The 17,622-nt window shown below is 29.3% G+C and overlaps 1 protein-coding gene across 2 annotated transcripts in view; it reads left to right on the top strand.

Moving 5' to 3' along the window:
- Positions 1-17,622, top strand: part of LOC132753120 (band 7 protein AGAP004871-like) — a 37,881-nt gene that overhangs the window by 2,317 nt on the left and 17,942 nt on the right. For both annotated transcript variants that reach the window (XM_060743556.1, XM_060743547.1), the window contains exon 3: positions 1,836-2,369. In XM_060743556.1, coding sequence (XP_060599539.1) covers positions 1,836-2,369 — 534 coding nt within the window. The remainder of the gene's footprint in view (positions 1-1,835; positions 2,370-17,622) is intronic.

Below are 17,622 nucleotides of genomic sequence, written 5' to 3'. Positions count from 1 at the left end.
ATGGTTTTCCTTCATATGGAATGATTTTTAAAAGGGTTATAAAGAAGACTATGTGTTATATTGTTGTTGCATGTATATGTGGGGCATTTTTTCCCTTCACCGCATAAACACATATTATATCCAATTATTGCGTGAAACTAAAATGGCGCTGTGACTCAGATGCCATATCAAGAATGTCCATTTTTTAATGAGATATAATCCATTTTCATAACATAAAATACACAATTAGTTTTACGTATTTGATAAATTACAGGACGCATTATATATATAACTTAAAAAAAAATACATAATATAAATAGTAAAACAATTCAAATAGCATCACTATATGAATAACCACATGCTGTATGTTATGTCCTACTTCATTATTTTATGAAGAAGAATTCATTATAAATAAGTATTACCGAAAATATACTTTAGTAACAAAACTGTTCAACATAAATAATTCCATATTTATCTCCTTTAAATAGATGTCTGTCTAAGAGGTCTTAGTCCTAGAAAATTCGTGACTTTCCTTAAATTCTGTTACAAACCATTATTTTATCCGACTTTCTATAAATAGTTGTGGATTAACCGAATAAAATAACAGCGAAACGTGGTACGTTGACATTTTTGCTGACAATGAACATTGGCATTGCGTGCAAGTATTTGCAATAATTTCATCTCTGAATAAGAATGTATTCAATACATGAAAAGCTTGCAAGAATTTTAATTAATACAACAATCATGATAAATGACAACCTTTATGTAACCATAAAACAACAGCAACAACAACATGAAAGAAATTTCAAGATTTCAGAACGAATGTTTACCTGGTGGAACCTTAGATATGTTTTACGTTTTCGGAGACATTTAGGTGAAGACATGCGTTAACATTTCTTCCACTATTCACTTATTTTCAAGATGAAATCATCTAATGAAATAACTTTGGTCATCCTTTTATTTTGACTCAGTTGTCGTGTAAGCGAAACAGAAAAATGAAGACTGTCCTGAATTAAGCAATCTTTTTGTTGTTGTCAAAACTACAATGTATATGGAATCTATCTAAATGCCTTTGTTAAAATAAAATATTTTTGTCAATCAGAGATGATTTCTGTTAATATAAGTTTAATGACAAAATAACAAGTTAAATGTATATACTTAACATCTGGACGACATCATTCAAAATAGGAACGAAAAAGAAATAAAATACACTGTATTTCCAAGTGCGGTTGCATGACATTCCATAAGAATGTAAAACATCAATATAATAACTTCTAATGAAATCTTAAAGAAAATAGTCATTCTACCCTGCACGCATTTGCTCTGATGTTTTGTTAATGACCAGATTCAATATTTTTCAACAACCTTTTTGTTATAAGGACTACAGTTTGCTCACATGCTTGTCTCGATATTTCTTAAGCTAAACTTATACTTGCTAATTGTCTTGGTTTATGATTTAGGTTTAGTCTCCTATTACTTGTACTACTGATGCATCAAACATTCCATTCGAACCGCACAATTAAATGGAAATAATAAAAATCCTAAATACTTTTATGATAATAACTGAAAGAAACATCCTGTAAGAGAACTACCTTTAGTGGCTTATGCTTTTCTTTATCCGCTTCTTTTTTGGTAAAAAGGTCTTTAAGAAGGAATCGGCTATTTAGAAAATCCAATAAAGCTGAATTGTTAAATGCATCAGTTAATACATAGGCATTCCATTATTTTCATGGTCATGCCAAAAGTATGCTCTTAAAATTATTGTATAGAATGTGATTTCTTGCTTTATTCTAAAAAATATAACCAATTGTCCAATTTTTTTAACATTTAATACCGCATGTGGTTGTTGTGGTCAGGTATTCCTTCAAATTGGGATGTTGCAACCACTCCTACTGATGAACAAAGAACTGATGCGAAACAAGAGGTTAACAAGGTTGACACTATTCATGATGAACCTTCTCAACATATATACCAAAATAAACATATAAGCAAATCTGACCACGACAGTGAATTGAAGAATATAGGCAACATTAACAGATCAGAATGGGATTCTGATTCAGATGTAGAAAATAAGTACAATGACAAGATAGAAGAACGCGAAAGAGACGTAAGTGATAAGCATGTGAAAGGTAAAGAGAAAAGTCCTTTGGAGTATAAAAGAGATAGTGATGGAGAATATACACCGGATCTGCCTCCAGCAGAGAAACTACACGAGTCATATTATGAAAGTCCTGACTCACCAGTTTCCAACTCTAGAAAAAGTTTGGTTTCTTTCCACCCACCAAATCGTGTAAGTCCGTTTGATGACAGTTCAAAGCCGAGGCCAAGAACTTACATTAAATCAATGTCAGAAGAAGATATACGAAGGAAAAAAGATATCGTTATTGGAGGTAACTACATGTTTATTTTTCTTCTTGCAGTACTGTGGTTATTCTATTACTATTATTATGTTCTATATCTCTGAGGATGTATTACTCAAAGGTAGCACAGCCACTTGCATCTTAACAGCTATAATGTATTTATATTACTGGTTCAATGTTTGATTTGTCCTAAACTTAGCATGTTTTAAATAATCAAGCATAGTTTTGTTCGAAGAGTGAACAACACATCAGCTTTATTATTTATACCGAATGTACAAGTCAATTTTCATTTATCTACTGTTTATATCTCCTCTTTTGTCTTTCTTATCTAAATTCCCTCCTGTGGCATATTTAAAAAAAATGCAAATAGTACACCTGAACAGCAAAATATATTTTGAAATAACACTGAAATAACAGTGAAAGAAAAGTGACCGATAGGAAAAATAATAAAAAATCTGACAATGTTAACGTAAGTCAGGGTTTTTCATAGAAATAATAAATTTATAAACAAATGATGATCAGGGACAAACAAATAATTATTCTTCATGTACAAGTAATGATAGTTGCTCTACAAATGATGAGAACAAAAAACTGGTTATGAAACATATAGATAAAGATAGTAATAAGAAAATAATAATATTATAAACAAATTATGTAAGTGAATAATAATAATATACATGTTAAAACAAATTATATTAGTGGGTAGAATAATAATAATAATTATATATTAACAAAAAAAGTATTAAATCAAGAAGTAATGACAATAACAAAGTAATTATACAAAAACTGACGATGATGACGATGATGATAATGATGACGAATAGATAATGACACATAGTACTTGTAGAAATATCAGGAATATTATGGAACTATAAATTATCATATTAATACAGTTTAAGATAGTTAATAATACTAAATGATGTTACAAGTACATGAAACTGGTAAAAAGTATTTTATGTTGATCCAGCTGCCGCTTTTGCTGCTGTTTTTTCTGATGATGATGATGATGATGATGATGAGGATGAGGATGATGATGGAAATACTGTAAGAAAACATGCAACATTGTCATATAGTCTTATAGTAAACATAAATGGGATTTAACACCTTATTATTCAGAAGTATCATCGTTTGTTTATTACAGCGTGATTTATTTGTAAACAGCGTGATTGATTTGTGAACTGGAAAGTGATGGTGAGATACCGTATTGATTAACGTCAGTCTGTTTATCCGTTTATTTAAATGAGAAAACATTATCTATACAAATAAATACCACGAATAAATGAAGTCTGTAGATCAATGAAAACCTTTCAATGCTGCTTTACGACAATATTATAGCGAAACATAGTGCAGTCTATGACCAAGGGGAAGAAACTAGTATGAATATCGCGTGTACATCATTCTCGAATTATATTAACATTCCACATGTTCCAGACTGTTTTATACCCATTTCATATAGTCTAGAGAATTGTATTACCACATTAAGCTAGTAAGGTTTATATTACGACATGGTATTTAGATGATATACCAAATGGTACTTAAAGGAATTAACTTGTCAAACATGCCTCTATTCTGATAATTATCGAGATTTCCCATAATACCATTTATGTTTATATAAGTGAACCTTAAAGAATTTCGTTCTTAGTTGTGCTTTAATTTGAGATAGTCATTAGATTTTATAAAATAAGTAACCTTGTTGTTGATGAGTATGTCTATAATAAACCGGCAGTCAGATGAAAGTGACCACTTAACAAAGCAATTTTAATCAAATAATTAATAATGAAATTTTATTTCAATAGTTAATACTAAAGGAATAAATCTATAATCTATGATATACTTGAAATATTTCTTTGTCTCACAGATGTATTGGCCAGAATACAATGGAAACTGTTTATTCACATCGGAATTATCGGTTATACTGTATTGCAGTCTATTGCATTAAAATTGCTAAGTCATTATATTTTAAGCATGCTCATACTGACCAGTATCTAGCCTGTTCAGTGTGCTGAACTTTGTTTCAAACTTCTAATGAATGGACTTATCCGAATTCAAAACAAAACAGACCCATTACACATATTCAGCAGTTATGTATATGAGTTAAGCGATTTCTCTGATATATCTATTATTATTTATTTCTATTGTAGACTTTGGAATGTATACCATGTCTTTACTCAGGCATATTGCTTTATTGTGTCAATAGGTCTATCATTCAGGCAATGCAAACATGTTGCTTGATCAGATATGATTAAAGTATACGAGCAACTTACCACTGAGCTTGTTATCTGATTTGACAGGTTATAATTCAAGTAAATGGTTGCCTGGAAATATCAGCGAATACCTGCACGTTTAATGATTCATCTGACACCTTTTGTCTTCACTAATTATTAATTGATCATTACCTGCCAGGTGTACCTTCAATAATGAGATGATGATGATTATTATACTAATTATGTATTAGGTCTGAGACCTATGGCATGTAATATGTATATGCTATTGTCCATTCAATGTGTTAGCCAGCATACATCGGAATTCTCGTTAGAAATTATTCATCGGAATATAAGAAACTGTTATGTTTAATGCGCAAAAACGTTATTTAATATGGTTGTTGTTGTTGTTATTATGCATTTATTCTATTAAAATTTTTAGACTTCGCTACAAACACGACTTAATACGAGTAACAGATTTAACGTTAAGTGTCCAATAGTTCTGAATTAGATTTAATGGCTCATCATTACATTGAATTCTGTTGATAAAGTGCATGCCTCAACTTTATAAGACACCTCATCAATACAAATTTTAATAAAATGAAGAAAATATATTTACCTCTTACTAATTTGAAAGTAATAAACTGATCAACTTTGAATTGAAAAGAATTTTGACTGTCAACATTCGGGACTATTTCGTATTGATATGACCTTGGCATATTACTGTGCGGCATTGAATCGAGTAGTTCTTGACAGGCATTTGTTTCATTTGAAATTTAAAGACAAGAAAAGCATATAAAAATTGAAAACATGATAAATAGGATAAAAGCCTAACCCTTTTTTTCTTGGTCTTGCCTGATAAATTTTGTAATATCCGACAATGGCATGGTGTTCTCTATTTATCTAGCCAATAATATAATAGATTCAGTTCGAACCCTAGAATGTTATTAGGGAAAAGTGACTTGTCAGTGCCACCAAGATGGAATAGTGATAGACTACAAATCTGTTTCAGTCAGTCTAAAAGAAAAAATGGCTTTTAACTGATGACTGCTGTTAAAGATTTTTATTTCTATATTGATTAAAATGAAAATTTAATTTAATAGTTAGGTTAATGTCAACTTTGTTATAACATCGTGAATATGTGATACAGAGTTTTATCACAAAATAATAAATGACAGGTTCTAGAGATATGTGTCCATACACGGAAAAAAACATGGTCCGCTAAAAGCATTGATTTTAACTTGTTATCTCACTTATTATCATTGTAACAGTGAATAAAAACAATATGTTTATATTGATATTTTTTTTATTGTAAAGGAAATCGCGATCGTCTTCTGCAAAGGGGATGCAAGCAGAGTTTTATAAAACTAAATGAAATAATAGTGTTTTAATGAAATTGCACTTTTATGAAACACATGAATGAAAAAATATGAGAAGTTACGACGATGGTTGTAACAATAATTTACTTTAAGAGTTTTTAAAATATAAAATTTTACATGGCTCTTTGAGAGTACTTTTTAACATTGCAACTTTTAAACAAAACATAAGAATTTCGATTCGTAAAATATTCAGTGAAGATTATATAACTGTTACTTATCTAATAGTGCTAAGAACTCCGTCTATTAATATTGCTGTGTGACATTTAAGTGCATGCCAATAATTAAATTAAAAAAGGTCAATATGTTTTCGTTTTTTAATTTTAGGAATAATTGTTCAGGGTATATACCGTTGATGAACAGTTTTATTTTATACATGTACATAGTTATGTAATATAATAGATACGAAAAAAGCATTACTCGTAGGTAATTCCTATTTATTTTTTATTAGAAGTCTTTGTTAAAACGTTGGATTTGTAAGAGCGACAAAGAAAGCTATACAATATAATGAAGTCGGTTGATATGATAAAAATATTAATAAGAAGATGGTGTATTTCAATGCTTGCTAATCAGTTATCTTTTTTTAATGAAAAAAATCATTACATCAGACGTATTTATTTTGTGTTATTCGACAAATATTCAAATTGATTGTTCTATTTAACTTAAATAATTGTCATCAGACTTTTAACCATACTCACTTATAAATATTGGAAATTGTACATGTACTGCATGAAATATGTTGTCATTAACGCGGTCATTCCATTTTAAGCAATGTTCAATAATAACAGTTTCTGTTTGATTTTATGTTTCAAAGGAATTCATTTAAAACTATTGCCTTCAAAACATCACGCATTCAAATGGTTTTTGAATTGTGCTATCCCAAAGGTTCAATTTTGAATGTTTTTGTTTAATGATAGTTATTGACAGTTTGTTTGATTTTATTTTCCCCTGGAAATATATACCAACAGAGAATTATGAGAGGTCTTGTCATGTTAAATGTATTTGTCTAACTTAGAGTACTTTATGTTAGGTAATTATTGGTGTTATTAACATATTTTTAAAAAGATTGCATCCACATGTTTGAGAAAGATGAAGTTTTATATCTAAATTGCATTAATTGACAGACAAAGTCTGACACAACAATTGTCCTAGTGGCAGCATCATCGACATGTTTGGCTCATTTCGATATATAACATATTTACTTCAACATTGCTTTATGATTCCGACAAACATCTTGGAACTGAGTTATTGTTATAGCCAAACATTATCCGTGTAGCATATCCTTGGACTAGTTTTCTAGTGATTAAAACATCTTATTGAAACGCATTTATCATGGCTAATATAGATTTGTTGAAAGAAACAACAGCAAATTTACATGTAAAGAGAAAATAAGACATATATGACCTGTAAAAATATTTTCTTTTTATTCGAACCTATTCATTACTTCTTTTCTGGTTGAAATCTTTTTAAGACCAACAAAGCTTTATGTAACATGACAATAAATGATAGTTGATTTGTTAGAATAACTATCCAGAGACCTGTACTCACAGACAATATAAAAGTGTATGCCAAGTTAAATGTATCGATCTTACTGAACTATTGGCCGACATGTCAGTTTATATTATTCTAAAAAATGTTACAGGAATAATGTCATTTTCTAAACGCAGTTCTTTTTTGAACATTGATCTTCCATATGTCTACTTTATACTCAAAGCTTATCTTCAAAATTTAGAATTCTTTTTTATTGTGAGAGGATGATAATTGCAATAGACATGATTAAACAAACGAATATTACTTGAACCATAAGTTATTATTTAAGTTCAATTCGATGAAAACACAACAAATTTTAAACTATATAGTATAAGTCAGTTTGCCCTGTCCTGTTTTTGTTTGAGGTCCTCCTGGGCTACTTGCCACTGGCTCTTGTTACTGGGTCGGGTGGGGGTTGCGTTCATTGAACGCCGCCTTTCCTTGTTGATCTTGTTTATCATATTTTATATATAGAGGCAAATCATGAAGCAAAACGACCCCCTCTCCCAATTTTTACGACTTAAATGAAATATTTAAAGCGTTTGATCTATGGTAAAAATTCATTGCCCGTCGTTTGTTTCAGTTATGTTACTAAATGAATATTTCACGAATAAATGTATAAATTTATACTTAGAAGGATTTGTTATGTTTATAATGCCATTTCATTCATTTGAAAACTGATATTACATGGACTGACAGTAAAAGTAACCGAATTAGGTCACTAGATATTTGAAACGTTTTGTGTTTCAGCCAACACTGAATTAATGAACTTTTTATGGCAATTGGTTTAATACAATAGGGGTCTGTAGAAACCATCATCTACGGGAAGCTTTAAATTAACCGTTGATTTTATCTAGTTATTGCTTTCTAAGGATGTCATTGATTATTTACGCACGCATTAAACTATATGAAATTTAATAGTTCAAGCAATCGTTCATGGCAATGTAAATACCATAGAGTGATTTTAATACCCATTAATATTGCAAACAGTTTTTGTCATTCATTTCAGATTCCATTATGTTTGACCTTTCCATATAAAGTATGTACACCTTATGATAATAGAATTTAATTATCATTTGTAAGTGTTTTGTCCGAATGAATTGTATAAGGTCATAAATGAGTTTTTCTATCATTGACCATTGTCTTTCCGGTATGAATGTTAAATGTAATTTTAAAAAACTTAATTAATAGCTGTGATAGTAGGTTAAAATATCCCTGGAAACAATTATATAATGTTTTATACAACTTCTAGTAATATAAATGTTCGTCTTGTTTTAAATATATTTTTTGACATAGAGCCTAATCTTTCGTCCATGTTTTGAAATCATCTCAATCCTCAACAGTTTTTAAACTTTCTGAAATTTTATGTAAATATAGTAAACTTCAAGGCTTCTCCATTTTCTTCCATTTTCGCCCTTGAACAGCAAAAGGAAATGATCGACACAAACACATTCCGTTCTTTTACCGATAATGTTGTTACTATATAACAATAAACAGTATTTTCCTCATAGTATTGCTTCTTAGAGCACTCTCTCCGAGAAGAAAGTCTAAAATAATTATTATCTATTGCTCACATAGTCTTGCTGCATTATTCTGGAGTACTTTTGGTATAAATAGAGCGAGAAGTCTGAGGGTCTGACATGTGGAACAGCTATACCGTTAGTCTATCTGTAAATTGCTTCCCTTAATTTTGTAAATATTGAATATCGTTGGATTATTCATTTTCAAAGCGATAATTTAAAAAGGATTTATGTAAGATTGTCGAGGAGTTTAGTAGTTGCCTTTCGTGATTTAGATATAAGTGACGTGTATGCTTTACAGAGCTGGAGTTAAATTCTCATATATAAACATGCATATTAACCAATTTACAAATAATTTAGTTGTTGCTGATTGCGCTTCTAGACAAATAATACCTCTTTAAATATGTGAATATTGGTTTCCAATACATATTAGAAAATTGCTTTTACTATACAAGGACAGGAAGGTCTAGAACAGATTTATTGAAACAACCATCTAGACATTCAGCGAGAGGATTCAATGAAACAATAAACTGGACTTTAAAACATATAATTATATTCTGACTCATTTATAAATTGAGTTTTTGAACAAGTTAGTACATTTATTTTTCTAAAATAGCACAAATGGAGGAAATGGGTGATAAAAATAATAGTTATCCGCTAGCCCAGTCACAAGCCTCAAGGAGGGATTTGGAGCAAAATCATGTTATTGGAGGTAAGGCCAAAAAGCTTTGCTGTAACGTGTTATTTTTGTCTTTTCATTTTTTTAAAAGGTGGAGTTATTGTATTGTATCTGTAATTCATATACGTTTGAGATATGATCAATTTGGTATATCTTTATAATTCCTTTGAGAATTTATTTCAACATGCCCATCCTGTATTACATATTGACAAGATAATTTGTTTTCAATATTTCGTTTGACATAGTTGCCCTAAAAAATAAAAACATTTGTGGTGGTGTTTCTGTTACGAGTTACTTTAAACAGATCAGATATAAGAACAATTCTTATTTCTTTCACACTGTGGGTAATAATGAAAATTTGTGTGGATTTTGTTTATTGTACACTGTATTCTACATTTAGCCTGTTTAGATTTCATTGATATCTGTTTTCTTTGATTAAAGTGAGTGAGTTTTATGTTGATTTCATGTTTCTATTAAAATAGGTTAATTGCAAGCAACGTTTGATCAACGTAAATTACATCAAAAACACGGAGGAAGGTAGTCTAGTACTGGTGTAACTCTCTAGGAACGATGGTTAGGAAACTACCCGCCTATATGACTGAAATACTGTTGGGAAAAGGCGTAAAATGAAACAAATAAACATCAAAAACACATGAAATATAATTAATACTACATGTACTTGTATAATATCCAATGAACTATTTTAGCCTAATGACATTCCTGCCTCCATTAAAGTAAATTATTCTGCAATAGACAAACGTTGAGTAACGTGGACAAAATAATATAGCGATAAATGTATGTTTTGAATATACCTGATTAATAAAGAATGGTATATAGTCCCCAAAGTCCCATTGACTGCCACACGAAAAGATGATTTTGGTAAAATGTTGTCTCTTGACACATAAATAAACACAATGTCAGCAATAATAATAGATATATTATAGATATATCATTGTTATTGGACTGTTCTAAACATGATTTGACACGTTAAAACGTTATTATTAAGGTAATAAAGTTTAGTTTTCAATACTTTAAGTTGAGTAAATGCTTAAGTAATTTAGTTGCCTTTAAATAAATCTTCTGTGAACGATAAAATTCAGAACAGCAAAAATGATATTTTCTGATTTAATTATTGTTGTTTTTCACTTTGTGTGGAAGTCAATCATTCTATATTATCTCATAGTATTGCTATGGTTTGCAATGTTATTTGGAAGATATTGTCTGCCAGTCTTGTAGACGAGAAAATAATGTTGCTTTTTTTTTCCAAGTAATAATTGTTAGAAGGGATCATTATGCTTTGATATTTCCCTCGGGGAGTCAAATTAACGAATATAATTTATTTCAAGGAAAGTCTGAATGAAAAACATTGATTTTGGTGTTTTGTTAAAACACGTGATAACTTGTTAATTTAAGTTCAAGTAATGTATTAATTAATGAAAATTGAAATACCCCAAACATCTTCTTCAATAAGATCTTGTCTATACTGTAAATGAAGACCACCTGATACTTATGATTGATTCTAGAAATAGAACATACTTATGAGTGGAATGCAATTTGCATGTTACACAAATAATGGCATCTTTTTCTTGATATTAATTTTTCATTTTATCCATAATGATTTAGCAACTTTTTGTTGTTTGTTTTATGAACTTAGAGTAGTAAAGGTAATTCATACCAACATTTCTTTTCTTTTGTCAGGATCGTTTTATTTTGTAAGCTAGTTTCTTCATCAAACGTTCCAAAAGTGTTATGGTTTTAAGTAAATAGGTCATAATTAACAACTTTGACGGTATTTAGTATCATATATAACAACAAACCATGCAAGAATGATTTTATATGGATGTTATTGGTAAGTATGAGGAGGTAAAATAGTAGATGAGTCAATTAGACCTTTAAAAGTTAACTTTAAGTTAACGAAATGATAAGTTACAATTAATGTGAAACTAAGAAAACTTAATGTAAGTAAATTCCATAAATGGAACATTTTGATATAAATCTGAACGCAGAGTAAATAGAGAAATTTCCAAATGAAAACATTTTATATCCAATAAAAATGTTTAGTATCGATTAACATCGAAAAGATTATCTTAAATGTAGGGTATGTCAAGGTCACATTCATAACGAAAACTGCGTGCTTTATAACATGTAGTTATTTGAATCAAAGGTGAAGAAAAAGCAACAATGTAGTAGACTGCTTTAATATTTTGTATTATATTGAATTTATTTCTTCCAATAAATATAAATATTTTGAACATTTTTTTATAACCTAGTTTATAACTGTAAATACATTGTCATATTACTGTCAAAAAAGTCTAAATGACAAATACATGTGCTTTATATTGCATAATTCCTTACGTTTAGAATAAAAAATAGTTCGAAAGTTTAGAGCGGCGCATCCCTGTAAACATACAATATAAACATCGTAACTTCGTTTTCTGCTAACGAAACATACATGATTTCTACAGCTTAATCCTATTAGTATATAAGTAGCATTTTTTTTGTAACAAAGTACGAGTAAATATACCCCAGAAATACTACTTATTGATTCGATATGTAATGCCATGTTATGATAAATGTGAAATATTTAGTAAATGTTAATATTTGATTTGTGTAAGGTTGTTTGTGTTGTCACTCATCATAGGCTTTTCACTGTGTCTTTTTAAGCTTTTTAGAAAGTGTCTGTACGAAACTATGATATTATACACTGTACATAGCGGTTTTTGTAAGTCTGCACGTGATCATTAAATTTGAACCAATTAACTAATTGATAAAATGTGATTAACTAAATGATGATACAATAGTTTCAAACAATATACACTTTACTTTCATGAGCTGTTTGTTCCACCATAAACGATTCTAAAGTCATCAAGAAAAGATAGATCAATATAAAATAGACATCTTCTATTGCCCTGCAGTTACTATCCAACACACGGTGGTTTAGCCTTTTTTTAAAAAAGCATCATCAAAAATAAAATTACAGAACATGTTTAAATATTCACATGAAACTAGATGATTTATAAATTTCATCTCTCAGAAAGCAGTTTATTAAAAATTTGGCACTTAACCACTGCAACTGCATATAGTCTTGTGATAACCCATCGTAAATATAATTACGTAGGCCGATGATGAATTATGTACAATACATTTAAACGAGATATCCGTGCATAATTATACTACAATGCAAGTAAAAATAAATTTATTTCCATTTAAATATGCTTTTTATAAATAAAATAAATGAAAATATGTTGAACTTGGAAGTAATTTTCCTGACGTCATTTTGGTTATTTCTGACGTCATTTGACGTGTTTAAAGGCAGTGTATAATTGTATAGGGCACTTGGTTGCCCTATGTGTTTGGCAAGTCGTGTTCGAATGTTTGATAAAGACTATTTTTCAAGATAAAACTGGTCATTTTCAATGTTATAGTTTGTCATTGATATAAAAGCTTGCCATTTTGATAAGTTAATATTTGAAATATAGAATTATGTTGACAATAAATAAAATGTGTCATTGCTCGTACAAGCAAATGCATTTATCTGGAAACAATAAAGCAGCACCACCATGTAACAAAAAGATCGCTATATCCTATTCATAACGTTGTTTTTAATTTGCTTTAAGTTTACTTCAAGTGTATTTTTATGTGTCATCGACATACCAATTTGTTTACTTACTAGTACACATGTTCTATTACACATGCACTAATGTTAATGTGATTATATCATCTGTTTTAAGATTGATATCATGTTTAATATATATATATAGCTTGTGATTTTTTTTAATAAAGCATGCTATAAGGTTTATATAAGGAAATGGATAATAATAAAACGTCATTGCTTGTCTCCCCTCAGCTCTATGAGAGAAACATCTTTAAAACTTCCGGAAAATCCCCATGTTAGATCTATTTTAAAAATATTTCGAAATCCCAAAATAGTTAAGAGAAAAAAAAATCTTAAAATGTTTCTAAATATAAACACAGAATGATTCACATTGACAATTTTATAGAAGCAGACGATACAATTATGAGAACACTTGCCAGACGACTTTAATTGCTTGCTGATGTGAAGTCTTAAGGTATAATTTGTCTTGTTTTCCTTGTTATAAGGAACATATGGTGTCTGATATTATGTTCTTTAGTGTCTTTTTGTAGTTCAATTTGATGACGTCATCAGGTTAAGGCCTAGAAAAGATCACGTTCCTTGTTTACTATATCGGTTCATTTTTCATACTGTAAAAAGAAAGAATGTTTGCCATTGACAGAAGTTAAATGTACAACCAATATTTGATTTTAGAGATACTTTCTGAAGAAGCAATACAGAAATAAAATGATGGCTTGAAAATTTATTCTTTCCCCGCTGTAAAAATACAAGTAATGATTATGATGTTGATTTGTCTTAAAAGAACAATGACATGCCTCTAAAAATGTTCTAATTGCAACAAAATATTTTGTTATATAACTAGTGTTTTAGCAGGTAATGATAAATGATGGAAAGTACAAAAGTGTCATTTCTATTAATGTTAGATATAAGGTATTTGAACAAATGTATGTGACAATCATTGCATATTATAAGCACTATTTACATAATTTATGTAGTTGATATAAACGCAATAATTATGCATGATAGACAGCAGCCGTTGTTTAAGTCTTGTATGTTAAAAGAGAGCATTATAAGACATTTGCATTTGAAAACCATAAATCCATTGATATATAGGAATAATTCCAGGAAATAAGGAGAGCCCATTAGCGTATTTCTTCATAATCAATGTTAATTAAGTACAAAAGTGGTTTTGTATCATAAACCGGTGAATATACAGGTGAAAGTAAAATAATTTCATATTTTGCCACGATTTTTAAATGTTACACGCTACTTCAAAAATAAATGTCTGAAGGAAATATCTATAAATGTGCTTCAGACCGTAAAGGTAACATATTTCGAAATACATAGCTACTGACAACGAAAACATTTGCAATTAAAGTTAAAACATAAAAAAAAATTTCTTTCAAAATCTCAGATAGAGAGATAAAGTTTCCAGAACGTTAAAAAGAATAAAAAATACCGAAACGACAGTTGTATCTTGCTATCTTTAAAAGAGACTTTAAAACAAAGCTGTGTTTTATTTTGAGCACTCAAAAATGTACTGATACTATCTACACTGAATCAATTTTGCTAGAAAATCTTGTCATTTTCTAGCTCTCCAAATTATTCCAATCAAGGTTTCCACATTATTCTTTTTGTAAATATAAATGTAATAACCGGTACTTTCGCGAATTGAGTTAAAGCCTTAAAGGAACCTTTCTTACAAAATATATGACTTTTATCTGAATGTGACATTGCATCCGATTTTATGAGCGGCTTTTATCACCAAAGGCAAATTATGTTCTATTTCTGATGAACGTTTCTCCTCTTAAAGGAGTTAAGACACTATATCAATTTTTGTCTCTGGGAGCTCAAGGCAAAGAAATCTGTAACACGATTATCTCATTCCTGTTATCTTAGTAATGCAATGTCTGAATAGTGTGTCTTTCTTGTAATTATAAAGAAATGTCACCAAAAGTAAACAGAGATAAAGTAATTTAGTTTTTTTTACTAGTAATATCTTTATGCTGTAAGTTGAATGCAGATACATGTTCCTGTAAATGTAAATGTTGATTTTGTACAATAATGATTTATGGCTGACAAACGAGTGATTCGAGGATATTTGGTTTCTTGAATAGCTCTTATCAATTGTTCTTTACTACTGTTGTCTGCTGACGTTTGTATATTCAAAATATAAAAATTAGAAAAATTGATTCAATGGAAATGATTTCGTCATTAGTATAAGTATAACCATATCAATAACTTGGGGAGATAGTATTGTTAATAATATTCGTTTGATGTTAACATTTATAGAAATGAGAAAATGTTCAGAGAAAACGTCATCTGAAACAGAATGAAATTGAGCATACCTGTATATATACTCGATTATTTGTTTCATATGATAATACTGTAATCGAATGAGTAAATAAACACTTTTGTCTTCTTTTATACATGTATACGTTTGGAAGTTATTTTTAATAAAATCTATAATTACTCGATAGGTCATTTGCCATCATTGAGAAAGGAATTATTGGAGGTATTGTTTTGTTTAAATTGTGTATTATTATACAATGTAGTAAGTACATTTCCGTATCACAAACATTCGACAAATGCGTGTCTAGCAATATTCGAATGCTCAAATATACTACAAGATGTCTTGTACTTTCGTTTTCGATACAAGGCAATTTGTCAAATACTAAAATGTGTCTAAATCTGACATGTTTATATCTGACATAAAAAACTGTCAAGCATTAGAGTTTTAGCAGTAAAAATAATGGTCTTGTAATTTCATTTTCGATACAAGGCACTATGTTACATTATGTTTATGTATAGATTTGTAGGAGGTTAGTATTACCAAATATTATTAATATTTATATATGAGCATATTATAATCAAACAAGTTGACATTTATAACCATTGATTTTAGTAACAAAAACACATAAGGAACAAGGTAATAAGCCAAATAATCAAAGAGATATACATGTATGAAATTATACAGTAGTGTTTTGATATAAATTAAAATGTAACTGACATCATACAGTTCTGATAATATATGTATGTTACAATATGTTGAAAGTGGATAATTTTATTCTTCATTGTCCGTCATTGTATTGTAATGTATTGTGTAATGTATTGTATTGCTCAGAATGTTGTAGTTTTAATTTGTATAAGGTCAAGGGCTTATGCTTAAAAGCCTAAACCAGACTGATGTTGTTAATATATATTTGGATTTTGAAATAAAGAAATCTTCTTCTTCCTCTTCTATCAATTCCTGGCAAGTTTTGATACTAAGGAATTACATGACTATGTTTCACAATAATGCCATAACTATTTGAGTATAAGTGAATAGAATGGTTATTTCAAATGTGTAAAACATTACAAATTTCAGTGCTGAGTATTAACTCTAGGTTAAATCATTATGTATCTTCTTTATTCAATTTAATGTTACTCATATATATATATATATATTTATATATATAAATTCACGGATTGCCTGATAATTAAGTCATTGCATGCTTTTATGACATTCAAGTTTCCATAAAAATATGAAATGTATTTATCGCTTGTTTACATATACAGTGTTTCGTGATAACGATAATTTGTGGGTGATGGGTATACACAGCCAACAGAATAGTATTTGGCTATACGACTAGGCTAGCTAGCCCTAACCCCAACCATAACCCTACAGTATTTGCTACAACTCTTTTACATGGCTCTAAAATGATCACATTATCTATATTTACGTAGCCTTGACTTTGTGCAATTATTTCATTTTAGACAGTTATGTCACTATGTTATTTTTTGTTATTTAAACTCAAAAAAAGTTGAAGGGATTGATTTAATAAATCGTCTAGAATTGCTATTTTACATATGTGACATACAACTTTTTGATTCATCAAAATAATTAGTACGATTCTTTGTGATCAGACATTTACAGTCTTTCCTCCTCTAATTGTGTACCACTTATTGATCCGAGATAATCGAGTCTAGTAACAGTTTTCTTGAAGCAATTCTCGTATTGTATTTATTGTTAAATATAGATTCCATGATTTTGTTTACATTCGGTGGCATTCTGTACATTTTTACCAACATTAGCCGAAAAAAAGTTAACTTCTTGAGAAAAAACAGAAAATGAAACCATGAATTATAAATAAGGTTTAAAAGATCTCTGAGACTTTCAGTACAAAATTTTGTTTAGTTTTTCGTATGTGTATGATTGTTATCCTCAAGGTACTAAACAATTGACCCATTATCCACTTATATGGCGCCATGTCACATTTCTGCGTTGTGTTTTAAAGTGTACGTTGCTTTTTTTGCTTTTTCTATATCAAATAATTAAAGTTGGCAGTGAAGACTTTGTAATTGAAGGCTTTTTACTAATATCATGGGCTAGTGTTTTAAGA

Source organism: Ruditapes philippinarum, unplaced genomic scaffold (genome assembly GCF_026571515.1).
Source record: "Ruditapes philippinarum isolate M1 unplaced genomic scaffold, ASM2657151v2 ctg2267_1_1_1_1, whole genome shotgun sequence".
NCBI lineage: Eukaryota > Metazoa > Mollusca > Bivalvia > Venerida > Veneridae > Ruditapes > Ruditapes philippinarum.
The sequence above is the reverse complement of the archived record's forward strand: the minus strand, read 5'-3'. Positions and strand labels throughout refer to the sequence as shown.